Genomic DNA, 12,717 nt, shown 5'->3' with positions numbered 1-12,717 from the left:
CGAATGACAACATTGCCGACCTGTCAAATTTAGTTCCAAAAATCACCGCGGGACTTCTTTCATGAAAAGCACTATACTTATGTACGCGCGTAAGAAGTTATACTTCTTTGGCATTATTAAAAATAGTTTTTGATTGCATGCAAATAATTATTTACAATTAAATAATCAAAGACTGGAAAAGAAGTCATTATAGTCAATAAAGTTCAGTTTACATTTGAAAAATTAAATAAATAAATATTTATTATTATTCTCTTACATTAAGTGTAACATAAATTCTATTACTATTCGAATGTTGTTTTTAAATTATGTCCAATGCCGTAGCATCTTCCGTGGGCAACTTCATTCTGTTAATTTTGTGTCACGGTGCGCGCGCATCGTAAAATTTCACTCTCATCAATTTTTCATAACGCGCCTAAAGAAGTATAACTTCAAAAATTAATTGAATGTGAAACTGTAGTTCCAGGTAAATGAGTTGGCCGGATATATTTATTTCTTTTTCTCGACTATTTCTCGACGCAGACGCGAAATATTTTCCCCACCACGTAAAACTACCTGAGTTACATACCCAGACTAATATATTACATCTGACGGAGAAGGTAAAGGAAATAGAGAGAGGCAGGTAAACCTAAGTCCTAAACAGAAAGGTCAAAGATTAAACGTCGAGAAAGGAAAGTAAAAAGGGCAGTAACTGACAAATAACGATACGAACTCGAATCGAATACAGAGTGAAACGGCAGTCATAGGAATGAGTATCAAATGATTACTTTAACATTGATTGTCTTTAAGTTTCTAAGGTTTAAAGGTAGAGACAATAAATTACTTTCAATAATAATAATAATAACTGGATTCACTATTACTGTCGACTATTAACTAGTCGATAATTTACAGATCTAGCAACATTGGCAAATTAAATAAACCTCTAGTATATGTATAAATAAACGGTTTTAATCTGATTCGACTTTGACGTTATTTTATGAGCTCGCTAACATATGTGATTGTCAGATGGCCGATGATAGTAATGCCAAAGCTCCAACATATCTCTAATATTTATGTTACCGACATATACTAACTACGAGTTATCTACGTGAATAGCCTTTTGGTAAAATGATTACTGAAGCGTTTATCTACCATCGATTCATAGCCATGAGTCATAAAAATACGAAAGTAAAACATGAATAGTTTCTATAAACTCAAGCTCAAAATAACTTTATTCGTATATGTAACCAAGTACACTTATGAAAGTCAACAGAAAATATGTTACATTAATAATAAATTTACATTTACTAATAGTTCGCAAGTCAAGGGAGTAGAGCGGGCGAGAAGAACTGGCAAGAAACTCTCCGCCATTCTTTTTAATCGCCAATATATATCTATTGTAGATGTTGTATATTAGATATACAATTTGTACCAAGAAACTCATGATCAACAGTTTATATTTGCAATATGGTGCCTAATTTTATTAGGCTTTATACAAAATACAATTTTTATAGAAAAATCAAAGAACATTGAAACAAATATAAAAATATTTTATTAAATTATATATACCTATATAATATTAATTGTTAAGCTAACAGCGCTGATGATACCCAATTGCAAAACCACTCGTTATCATAATAGTAGAACTGGTTGGGTGATAACAATAATTGGAACCAAATAACGGCGATAAGTTAACTAAATCAAGACATGATATGTAGTACATCTACATTTTCCAAGTTACGTTATTGAATTACGTCTTGATTATAACGGTGCGTCTACATTTGGCGAATGCGCCGCGAATGTGCAGCTCGCGAGCCATTTGCGAGCTGCGCGCGTGCAGTCACGGCAATGGTTATGTGCGCCTCTTTAGCGCAACTCATGCAAAGCTCGTATAAGGCGCGCGCACTCATATCTCGCGCACGTACAGTTCCGTTTACTGGCGTGGGCAGCACATTCGCGGCATATTCGCCAGATGTGGACGCACCCTAAGATTATAACAAATCCAAGATGGGATGATAAAATCAATAGTTCCATGAATAAAACCTATTGGAACAGACAGTATTCTGTCTGTCAAATTTATTTACAATTCAATTATGACGTTTTCTAACGTCGATAGCAAATTTCGATTTAGTTGACGCAAACGTGATACTAACATTAAAGTCGGGATCGCTATCATTTTGGAAATTACAGAGTACCAGCGCTCATATTATTTTATTTACAAACTAAAACCAACAATTCATAAAAATAAATGCACATCAATCGAACTTTAAAGTATTTGTTCGTATTAATTTAATTTCATCTTCGGTTAAGCGACCTTCAGATAAACGAACTCGCAACCTGTAACAAATACGTTATATTAAGTAGAGTAAAGGACCAATTATTATCATTAATATTATATGGTGACATTATATATAGATAATGAATTCCAGTATTAGGAAAAAATAGGACTTATTTTACAACTTGTATAGCATAAACACTTGGAGGCTGTTGCATTCTTTTCGATCTAGCTGAAATATAGTTGCTTACGAAATAATATTATATATACATACTAGTAGACTCGGCCAAGCGTTGCTGTGGCTAAGATTTTTGTTATATTACATAGTAGTAAACTATTCAAGAGAAACCAATCCACCATGCTTTTTCGGTGGTTATGCCATTAAATTGTAGCTTATGTGAAACGTTGGTACTTTCAACTAAGCGGCGCCATCTGCTAGAATTGTGACTATCAAATAATAAACAAATATTTTGCAATAATATAATATTGCGGATATAAATTGAGATGTAAGCTATCCTATCTTTTAAGTTGGATCAAACTACACACGGTGTGCAAATTTGATTGAAATCGGTTAAGTAGTTTAGGAGTCCATAGCGGACAAACAACGTGACGCGTAATTTATATATTATATTAAGATGAATTCCAGTATTAGGAAAAAAAATAGAACTTATTCAACAACTTCTATAGCATAAACACTTGGAGGCTGTTGCATTATTTTCGATCTAGCTGAAATATAGTTGCTTACGAAATAATATTATATATACATACTAGTAGACTCGGCCAAGCGTTGCTGTGGCTAAGATTTTTGTTATATTACATAGTAGTAAACTATTCAAGAGAAACCAATCCACCATGCTTTTTCGGTGGTTATGCCATTAAATTGTAGCTTATGTGAAACGTTGGTACTTTCAACTAAGCGGCGCCATCTGCTAGAATTGTGACTATCAAATAATAAACAAATATTTTGCAATAATATAATATTGCGGATATAAATTGAGATGTAAGCTATCCTATCTTTTAAGTTGGATCAAACTACACACGGTGTGCAAATTTGATTGAAATCGGTTAAGTAGTTTAGGAGTCCATAGCGGACAAACAACGTGACGCGTAATTTATATATTATATTAAGATGAATTCCAGTATTAGGAAAAAAAATAGAACTTATTCAACAACTTCTATAGCATAAACACTTGGAGGCTGTTGCATTATTTTTGATCTAGCTGAAATATAGTTGCTTACGAAATTATTATATATACATATGTTGATAAAATTAATTCCATGAAAATACCTCTCTTCATTATGTTTGATCGACCACAGTTCAGGCATAAAACGAGGCTTCATAGTCTGTAGAAAGTGTTCCCGCCAAATCTCTTCCAGGCGAAGCAAGCCTTCGCGTTGTAAAAAGTATTCTGTCACTTTAAATCCATGGCATTCGTATTCCGCGTTTTCAATGCTGTAAAAAATATCTTTATAAAAATAGTAGGGGCTTTATATGCCAGTTAATAATTTAATGAAGGTTTCTTTATGTATACTAATATTACTTTATTATATATACATTTTTACCATTACAATGCTACACTATGAGTAACATAGGCTACATTTTATTTTATACAATTAATAATTTTAAATTTAATAATTTATACAATTTGAAAATTATAAAAGATATCATATAAAAGTTGTCCAAAATAACTTTTCGTGATATATGAAAACAACAAGTTTCAACTTCTAGAATAATGGTATTTATAGAGCCGGTAGTTCTTAAAATAAATCTATATAAAAATTCATGTCTTACACGACAGATATTTCGGCGGCTTCGGCAAGTAGTTGTTCAGTGATCTCATCGTACTGAGGATAATGCTGAAGCAATATATCTTCTAGCTCTTTACGACGCGACTCCGGAAGATTATGTTTCTTCGATTGGTATAATAATGCACGGGCAGCTGATCGAATTTTTCTGTAATAATTTAATTTATTTATTTCGTAATCCTACAGCTAACAAATTGTATATAATAACAAACAGTTACACTGAAAATATAGCCAGAGATGGAATACATAATAAATTTTACTACAAAAAGGTTCAAAAATTTACAAAACCAAACAAACAAAAAACAAAATTATTCAATACATTCAACTAAATAATACCTAATTTGGCTGTGTTGTGTGATAGTGTAAAAGTGAGGGTAAGTACGTAAAGGTGTGTATGTGGGGTATGCTCATGATGCAGGTGATTTTGCGCTATGGATATTCTTAATACTCCTTTTAATCATATTCCGCGACAGCTTAAACAGGTCAAGGCTTAAATATTGGTCGGGTAACTATGATAAAGTTGACGGAGAGATAACCGAAGTGGCGGTTATGCAGACTAATATATATAATACTTATTCATTTTACTTGTTTACAAAAATTAACCACCATCCTATTTTTAGTAGCTAGATAATAAGTGTCGTTAATGACGTTACAGGTTTGTCAACATAACATAAAAAAGATAATTTAGCACTACAGTTACTATACTGAAAATACGATGTCAGTCTGTGCTAATGTTTATTCAAGAAGCTAATAATTTAATTTAAAATAAGCCATAATCTAACATATCACGTGTAACACTTCCTGATTTTTTAAACATTTCTTTTCAATTTACGTAAAATATCACTTATTGGCTATAAACACCTCGTTGCACCTGTTTTATTTGTAACTAAGTTATCTATCGGCTTTCTGTGCTTTCCATGCCTCTGGATATACCAGGATAGATTGTAGATTTGTAATTTATACTAAATTAATTTAATTACAATAAATTAAATTTATCAACGGTTGACAGAAAAAAAGTAACCAACAACGTTCCAGCGTCACAATTTACGTAGTATTTTGAAATTTATGATTAAATAAATAAAAAAATCTTGGAATATACTGATTTTTTTTGTATAAACGTTGAATTGAATCTAACCTTAATGCAACAAGCCCAAAATCACACCAATTTTAGATGTCAGTACCGTCGCCCATATATGTTAACGTAAAATTGTAAATACCGTTAGATTGTAATCTATCTCGCGAGATTATAAACTGTCGAAAGATTGTGAACCTCAGCGTACTGCTTACAATGTAACGTATTATTATTCGGTAGATTGTAATCTATCGAAGTGAAACCGTCAAATTACAACCTTAAAATTGTCAACTGTCCGAAGGTTGTCCCTGATTGTTCGGCTTTATAGTAGACCGTTATAATATGTCCATAGAGTTAGGACTGAAACAAGGGTATCGGTCAAATAAAATGAATTACAATCTCGCGAGATAGATTACAATCTCACGGTGTTTACAATTTTACGGTGACATATACACTGCCAGAAAGCTCGGGAGTGCGTTTGCCTTTTAAACGACTTTTAATAATAATAATTTGTAATACTGTAGTAAAAAGATATTCACTTGCAGTCAGCATCTTCAACATATTTGGCCTTGTCGTGATCAGCAAAGGGCGCATCGCACAGACGTGCCAGGTGTTCTCGAACAGCCTGGTCCAGCATGTTACTCCGTTGGTGACATGTCACACATAAGAGGAGAACATCGTGAGATGAATGGTCCTTCATTACCTCTGAATGAAGACATTAAATGTTTAAAGAGCACAGGCTTTGTCTTGGTAAAGAATGTAATCAATTTTGAGAAATAATAATTAAATATAAATTCAGGGTAATATTTTAAAAGGCCACCAAGAGGCAAAAGGCCAAAAGAATATAAAAATAGGCGCACAATAAATTATTACATGAATTGCAATTGTTATTATTGATTTTGAGTTTAATGCTGAAAACATATTGCTAGAATTTGTTTAGAAATAAAACTAAAATTTTCAGAAACTACGAAATCTATTTGTCTAAATTACAGACATTCTCTTACCTGGAAAATACTTCCTATACTCCCTCGGGACAACATTCTTCCGTATATAGGAATTATGTTCACCGCACACTACACAATGGTTTTGCTTAGTCAACTGATAATATTTTCCCACATCACCAACTGATCGACCAGCTGGCTCGAATCGTAGTCTTACAGTCAGAGGATCTTCTGTTACTACATCTGCTAAATGTTTTTCCACATACCTGTAGACATTTTGAATATTTGTATGTTCTTTAACAGTAAAATACAGAACTTCTCAAAGAATTAAAAAACTGTGTGACATTACAAGATCAACATATGATTTTTAATAATATATTAAAGCAATGAAGATAATTAGGATATCTTTAAGAATCGATGCAGAATTAACACAAACTATGACTACTCATGTATGTCAAAATTCAATTAAATATGGGAGTTATTCTTAATGCTAAAACTCAACTCTAAATGTATTATTATAAGTTCTGAAAGAAGAAAGAAAATATAACTCACCATATAGCCTTTTTTGTATCACATGTACATAGCAATTCACCATCAGGTGCTTGCAGGAAACAATTGTGGTAGAGTGGCTTAGATCTGGTTGCATACGGGTACCTCTTGCTGAGGACTATGTCTTTGTTTAATTTGTTTTCTTTGTTTTTAACACTTAAACAAAATATAATTCAAAATATTTATTCAATTCCTGATCTAACACTATATATGTATTATGAAAAGGATTTATTACAAAACCAAATTTATATTTCATATAATTCATAAGAAATTCAAACTTGAATTAGATATAATGAATGTTTACATATTTTGAATGACCCGTGACATGTCTTTTGATAAATATATTTTTTTAACCAATTGTTTCTTGACTTGGATAATTTAGTAATAAGAAGGAAGTATTGGATACACTACTTACAGTCTATTACGGGGAAGACAGTCTTGTGTTCTAAATGAATATGTTTTATTTGATAACTTATAAATTTCCATTCTAACCTGTTAAGTTTTATTTAAAAGTGGTCCTCGCTTAAACAAAGGATAGTATTGTGTAATAAATTTTTTTTACCCATTCTTTACTTTCTTCACAGCTTTAGTTTTAAAACATACATCAGCATATTTCTTGCATAACTCATCTTTATTAATACAATTCCATGAATTTAGTGGCAGCCAATTCCATTTAATCCTCTTGTTCATGAGTTGAACAAATATTTTTATAGCAACATGAGCATCAGCCGCAGCATAGCTCACTTGTCGTTCTGTTAATTCATCTGCACTCCAGTCACTGCAACGAATCTATTAATTGGTTACTAATCTTAAGTATTTGAACAAAATCTATGTAAGGTGTGTTGGGCATAACCATTTTTGGTTTTTCCTTTGTAAACAAAAAAATATAATATATTTTAGATTAGATTGGTGATTGGTAATTAATAAACTTACTTAAACTTAAACTTTTAAGTTCAATCCCACACATAGCTGGCATAACACTAATAATACACTTGAATACAGTAACAAATACGGTTTCAAAAATAAACCCTATTTTGGGGCTAGTCCTTACAACAGCTTGCCTCCTGAGATAAGGGAAATAGTAGCAGTGGACCAGTTACGAATACGCCTGCAAAGTTTTTTGGTAGATGGACTCATGGATGCAATAACTGCGTACGAAGGTGGTGTGATATATTAATTTAAAAAAAAATGTATTAGTGACATGTATATTTTTGTTTTTAATGAGAATAAAATTCTTTAAACATAACTTAAACTTTTTAAGATAAAATATTACTTATATCTGATAAAAAATACCTATGCTTAGCTTAGTCTTAATATTTTTATCAAAGGTATAAAACACTAAGGTTAAAGCCACTTTACTAATAAGAACAATGACATCAAAATAAATTGTTACTTCTTAAGACAAACCTTTAAAATATAACACACACAATAACTAAAATAAAATAATAAGTGTAATTATAATATTATTAAGTTAAAAATTTTCTTACTCTCCATGTCTTGTCTAGTGTAACACCAAGAAGAGACAATGACAATGCAGCTAATCCTCCAGGATCATATCCATATAGCTGAACAATGTGTCGAATATCTAATGTTGATTTAATAAAAACACCATAATCTGCAGCTACATATTTAGCATCATCTACTGGAGCCACTCCAACTTTGTATATTTTTTCATCTTCAAGTAAAACCTGAAAAATAATAGATATTTATTGATAACAAAAGATATAGGTATAGCCTTTATTAATAACTCATTGTTCACTTATGCCAATATTATAAAGGAACATGTTTAAACAGAAGAAAATAAATGGTTACAACAGATTGTATGTTAACACTTGCCTTTAAAGATGTTGGTACACACATAATTTTACTTAAACGAAATAGACAACAATATCCATCAAATGTAGAGATTTGAACCAAGGCTATAGGCTTCCTCTTCCCTTGTTCAGTCACCCATTCACAATCAAAACCTACAGCTTGGTGGGTAAGGCACCTTCTAAAATAAAAACTAATGGGTAAGGTAAAATATTTCACTTAAAACAATGTCCATGAAGATTCATAGCAGACAGCTAGGCCAGGATATGAATAAAGCGTTAGCAGGCACTCAAAAAGTTACTACTATTACTACTTACTGCTAAGCTTACCTTACATTACCTATGTCAAGTTTAATGACATAGGTAAACGTCTTACCTTCGAATTTCAGTTATCATTTCTTCGCAATCCTCTACATTATGAGCAACTGTTACAGTTAAATAATTAAAAGCTTCTACAGCATAACGTGGTCGTTTTCTTTTAAAAACATAATAGATAACACCAGCTATTGAAATAGCAAGGGCTGAAGAGGTTATAGCGACCCATTTTAATTCAAACATTATGTTTTATATAATGAGAGTATTTTTGTATCTCTATCTGACTTTTATTGTCATGTAAAAAAGAAAATAAATATAACCGCCGGAAAACAGTTATTAGTAATTAGTAATGTGCTATTTCCATTTTCTTGTTGTTGTAAAATATTATTTATCCCTATTTTTTTTTTTTTGGAGTTTATGGCCTGGTATCTAGACCTTTAGGCCAATTATTTATCCCTAATTCCCTAGTGCCTACAGATTATAAAGTTAATACAAAATATAGTTTCACAGACTTATAGACCACAATGCGTTCACGGATTACTTTAATCTTAAGACTAAGAGTCCTATCAAAATCCTACTATATAATACTAATAATTCTTTAATCTACGAAAGACGAGCTTAGCGCTGAGTCTTGTTTCTGAATCTTACCCTTAGCGCTAAGTAGACTCTACGGCGAAATTTTTGTCATCAGTTTACGTGACACGGTATTCTAAAGTCTACACAACCACCAATATTTGGAAAAAATGGCGGGTGGAATTTTCTAGGGAAAAAAAGACAAGGCAGTATGGTTTAAAGGTCTAACCGGAGAACAAATAATAAAATAAAAAACCTATAATCTAGAGCTTCTGTGTGTACTGTGTACCTATAGTAGATATCTGTGGCAACTGCTATTTTGTAGTTTTGACATTTTTTTTCCTGCTGTAATGTCAAATTCATATTTCATGTCTCAATCTTAAATTGTGTTACCAAAAACAAAGCTTCTGAAGAAGTCTTACATCTTTGAAAGAAACTAACTTTATGGCCCGCGACCGCAGTACTGAACGACGTCGTTCACGATCTAGAGAGCGACGTGATCGCGATCGTCATGATGAAAGGGAACCCCTTCGAGACAAAAAACGAAGAGAGCGATCCAGGAGTCCTAGAAAAGAACGTGATAGATCCCGTAGTCCGGGGAGGAAAGATAGATCAAGAAGTCCACGTAAAGACAAAGATCGGTCCAAAAGTCCTAACAGGAAAGATAGCGCTAGATCGAGAAGTCCTAAAAAACGTGATGGAAAAGAAAGAGATAGACGTCACGAGAATAAAGAAAAAAGCCGGTCCAAAACTGATAGTGAACACAAGTCAGAAAAAGAGGAAGAAACGCTTGAGAAAAAAGATGAAGAACCAAAGCATGTAAAAAAAGAACCTCTGTCATTGGAAGAACTTTTAGCAAAAAAGAAGGCCGAAGAAGAAGCTCGTAGTAAACCTGTTTTCTTAACAAAAGAACAAAGGGCCGCATTGGCCTTGGAAAGGCGACGTGAACAGGTAGAAGCAATGAGATCCAATGTAGCTAGACCAACTATAGCAACAATAGATCTTACAGGTAGTTCTAAAAGAGAAGACAGAGAACGCGATAAAGAACGTGAACGTGATAAAGAACGTGAACGCGATAGAGAAAGGGAACGTGATAGAGAAAGAGAGCGTGATAGAGAAAGAGAACGTGATAGGGAAAGGAAGTACGAAGACAGAAAATCAAATTCTGATCGTAAGGATGATAAGAAAGAAAAGGAAGAGGAACTTAGTGGTAAAGATAAAGAAAAAGAGGAGGAGGCAATAAAGGCTAGATATCTAGGCATTGTTAAGAAAAAGCGTAGAGTAAGGCGACTTAATGACCGAAAATTTGTGTTTGATTGGGATGCATCAGAAGACACTTCAAATGATTATAATACACTATATAAAGAAAGGCATCAAGTACAATTCTTTGGTAGAGGGCATATTGCTGGCATTGATATTAAATCACAGAAAAAGGATTACTGTAAATTTTATGGTAACCTTTTAGAAAAAAGGCGTACCGAACTTGAAAAGGAACAAGAAAAATTGAGACTAAGGAAAGTGAAAAAGAAGGAAGATAAGCAAAAATGGGATGACAGACACTGGTCTGAAAAAGATCATGATGAAATGACTGAAAGAGACTGGAGAATATTCAGAGAGGATTATAATATTACTATTAAAGGTGGTAAAATACCTAATCCCATTCGATCTTGGAAGGAAGCTGGCTTCCATGAAGATGTCATGGAAATTATTAATAAAGTTGGGTACAAGAGTCCAACACCGATTCAGAGACAAGCTATTCCGATTGGATTACAAAATAGAGACATAATCGGTGTAGCTGAGACAGGTTCTGGTAAAACACTTGCTTTTCTTATACCTTTGCTAACATGGATACAATCTCTTCCTAAGAGTGAAAGAATGGAGGATGCTGATCAAGGTCCTTATGCTATAATTTTGGCACCAACTAGAGAGTTAGCACAACAAATTGAGGAAGAGACAAATAAATTTGGGATTCCACTAGGAATTACCTCTGTGGTAGTTGTTGGTGGTCTATCAAGAGAAGATCAAGGATTTAAATTAAGATTAGGATGTGAAATTGTTATTGCTACCCCTGGACGTCTTATTGATGTGCTGGAGAATCGATACTTGGTTCTCAATCGATGTACCTATGTAGTCCTTGATGAAGCTGATCGTATGATTGATATGGGTTTTGAACCAGATGTACAAAAAATCTTAGAATACATGCCTGTATCTAATATAAAACCAGACTCTGATGCTGCTGAAGATGCCTCAGTTTTACTTGCAAATTATAATACAAAAAAAAAGTATAGACAAACTGTGATGTTTACAGCTACTATGCCACCAGCTGTTGAAAGATTGGCCCGTACTTATTTACGTAGACCAGCCATAGTTTACATAGGATCTGTAGGTAAGCCAGTAGACAGGACAGAACAAGTTGTTTTCATGATAGGTGAAAATGAAAAACGGAGAAAACTTACTGAAATTCTACAACGTGGGGTGGAACCACCTATTATCATTTTTGTCAATCAAAAAAAGGGTGCAGATGTTCTCGCAAAAGGATTGGAGAAACTTGGTTTCAATGCTTGTACATTACATGGAGGAAAGGGACAAGAGCAACGTGACTTTGCTTTGGCAAGCCTTAAGAATGGGTCAAAGGATATATTAGTTGCAACAGATGTTGCTGGTCGTGGTATTGATATTAAAGATGTCAGTGTGGTAATTAATTATGACATGGCCAAGTCAATTGAAGATTACACTCATCGTATTGGTCGTACAGGACGTGCTGGTAAAACGGGAAAGGCTGTGTCATTTGTTACAAAGGAAGAGTCTGCAATTTACTATGACCTCAAACAAGTACTGCTTGCAAGTTCTGTATCTACATGTCCACCAGAACTAATGAACCATCCTGAGGCACAACATAAACCTGGTACAGTGGTAACAAAGAAACGTAGAGAAGAAATGATTTTTGCTTAGTGTATTAATAAGTATTTCATAATTCTTGAATAATAAACATTTATTTCATCATTCTTGTTTTTACACTTTATACATTTAATAAATATTGATAACAGAACCTAAATTGCAGTTATTATCACTGCAATGGAATCAATGTAAGACATTAGGTATTTGCCCCATGCTGACAATATTAAATATCAGGATGTATGTCACCATCAAGGTAATAATCTGAAATATGAAAACTATATTTTTATCAAGATACCAGTAAAGATAAATTAGCATTTTTTAAAACACATAGCAAGCAATACATGCTCAGTACACATTTTATGAAAATGTTCGAGTTTGGATTTAAAAAAATTAGACTTAAACAATCCACTTTGGTCCTCTGTTTTGTGTTATAAAGAACTTAAAAAATCTAATTGGGCTGTTTAAGGGAACTAAATTTAAAACCAAACATCAACTTTTATT

General features: G+C 32.9%; 3 protein-coding genes across 6 annotated transcripts in view; 1 reads left to right on the top strand and 2 right to left on the bottom strand.

Moving 5' to 3' along the window:
- Positions 1 to 1,505: 1,505 nt before the first annotated feature.
- On the bottom strand, positions 1,506 to 9,124 carry LOC125051173 (exonuclease 3'-5' domain-containing protein 2). Its single transcript, XM_047651348.1, has 10 exons — positions 8,807 to 9,124; positions 8,456 to 8,612; positions 8,107 to 8,307; positions 7,182 to 7,408; positions 6,623 to 6,775; positions 6,134 to 6,336; positions 5,669 to 5,834; positions 4,044 to 4,205; positions 3,540 to 3,704; positions 1,506 to 2,313 (listed from the first exon to the last, which is right to left on the bottom strand). The coding sequence occupies exons 1-10, from the start codon at positions 8,986 to 8,988 to the stop codon at positions 2,232 to 2,234; spliced, it is 1,698 nt and encodes a 565-aa protein (XP_047507304.1). The 5' UTR covers positions 8,989 to 9,124; the 3' UTR covers positions 1,506 to 2,231.
- A 555-nt stretch (positions 9,125 to 9,679) lies between these two features.
- LOC125050834 (probable ATP-dependent RNA helicase DDX23) lies at positions 9,680 to 12,321 on the top strand. The gene has a single exon (XM_047650877.1). The coding sequence runs from the start codon at positions 9,763 to 9,765 to the stop codon at positions 12,268 to 12,270; it is 2,508 nt and encodes an 835-aa protein (XP_047506833.1). The 5' UTR covers positions 9,680 to 9,762; the 3' UTR covers positions 12,271 to 12,321.
- LOC125050832 (zinc finger protein 729-like) overlaps positions 12,293 to 12,717 on the bottom strand; it is a 43,114-nt gene continuing 42,689 nt past the window's right edge. For all 4 annotated transcript variants that reach the window (XM_047650876.1, XM_047650873.1, XM_047650874.1 and 1 more), the window contains one exon: positions 12,293 to 12,477. In XM_047650876.1, the coding sequence (XP_047506832.1) occupies positions 12,440 to 12,477 (38 nt within the window). In that variant the 3' untranslated portion in view covers positions 12,293 to 12,439. The remainder of the gene's footprint in view (positions 12,478 to 12,717) is intronic.

The sequence above is a fragment of the Pieris napi genome, chromosome 7 (genome assembly GCF_905475465.1).
Source record: "Pieris napi chromosome 7, ilPieNapi1.2, whole genome shotgun sequence".
Classification (NCBI taxonomy): domain Eukaryota; kingdom Metazoa; phylum Arthropoda; class Insecta; order Lepidoptera; family Pieridae; genus Pieris; species Pieris napi.
This window is presented reverse-complemented; position numbering and strand designations above follow the sequence as displayed.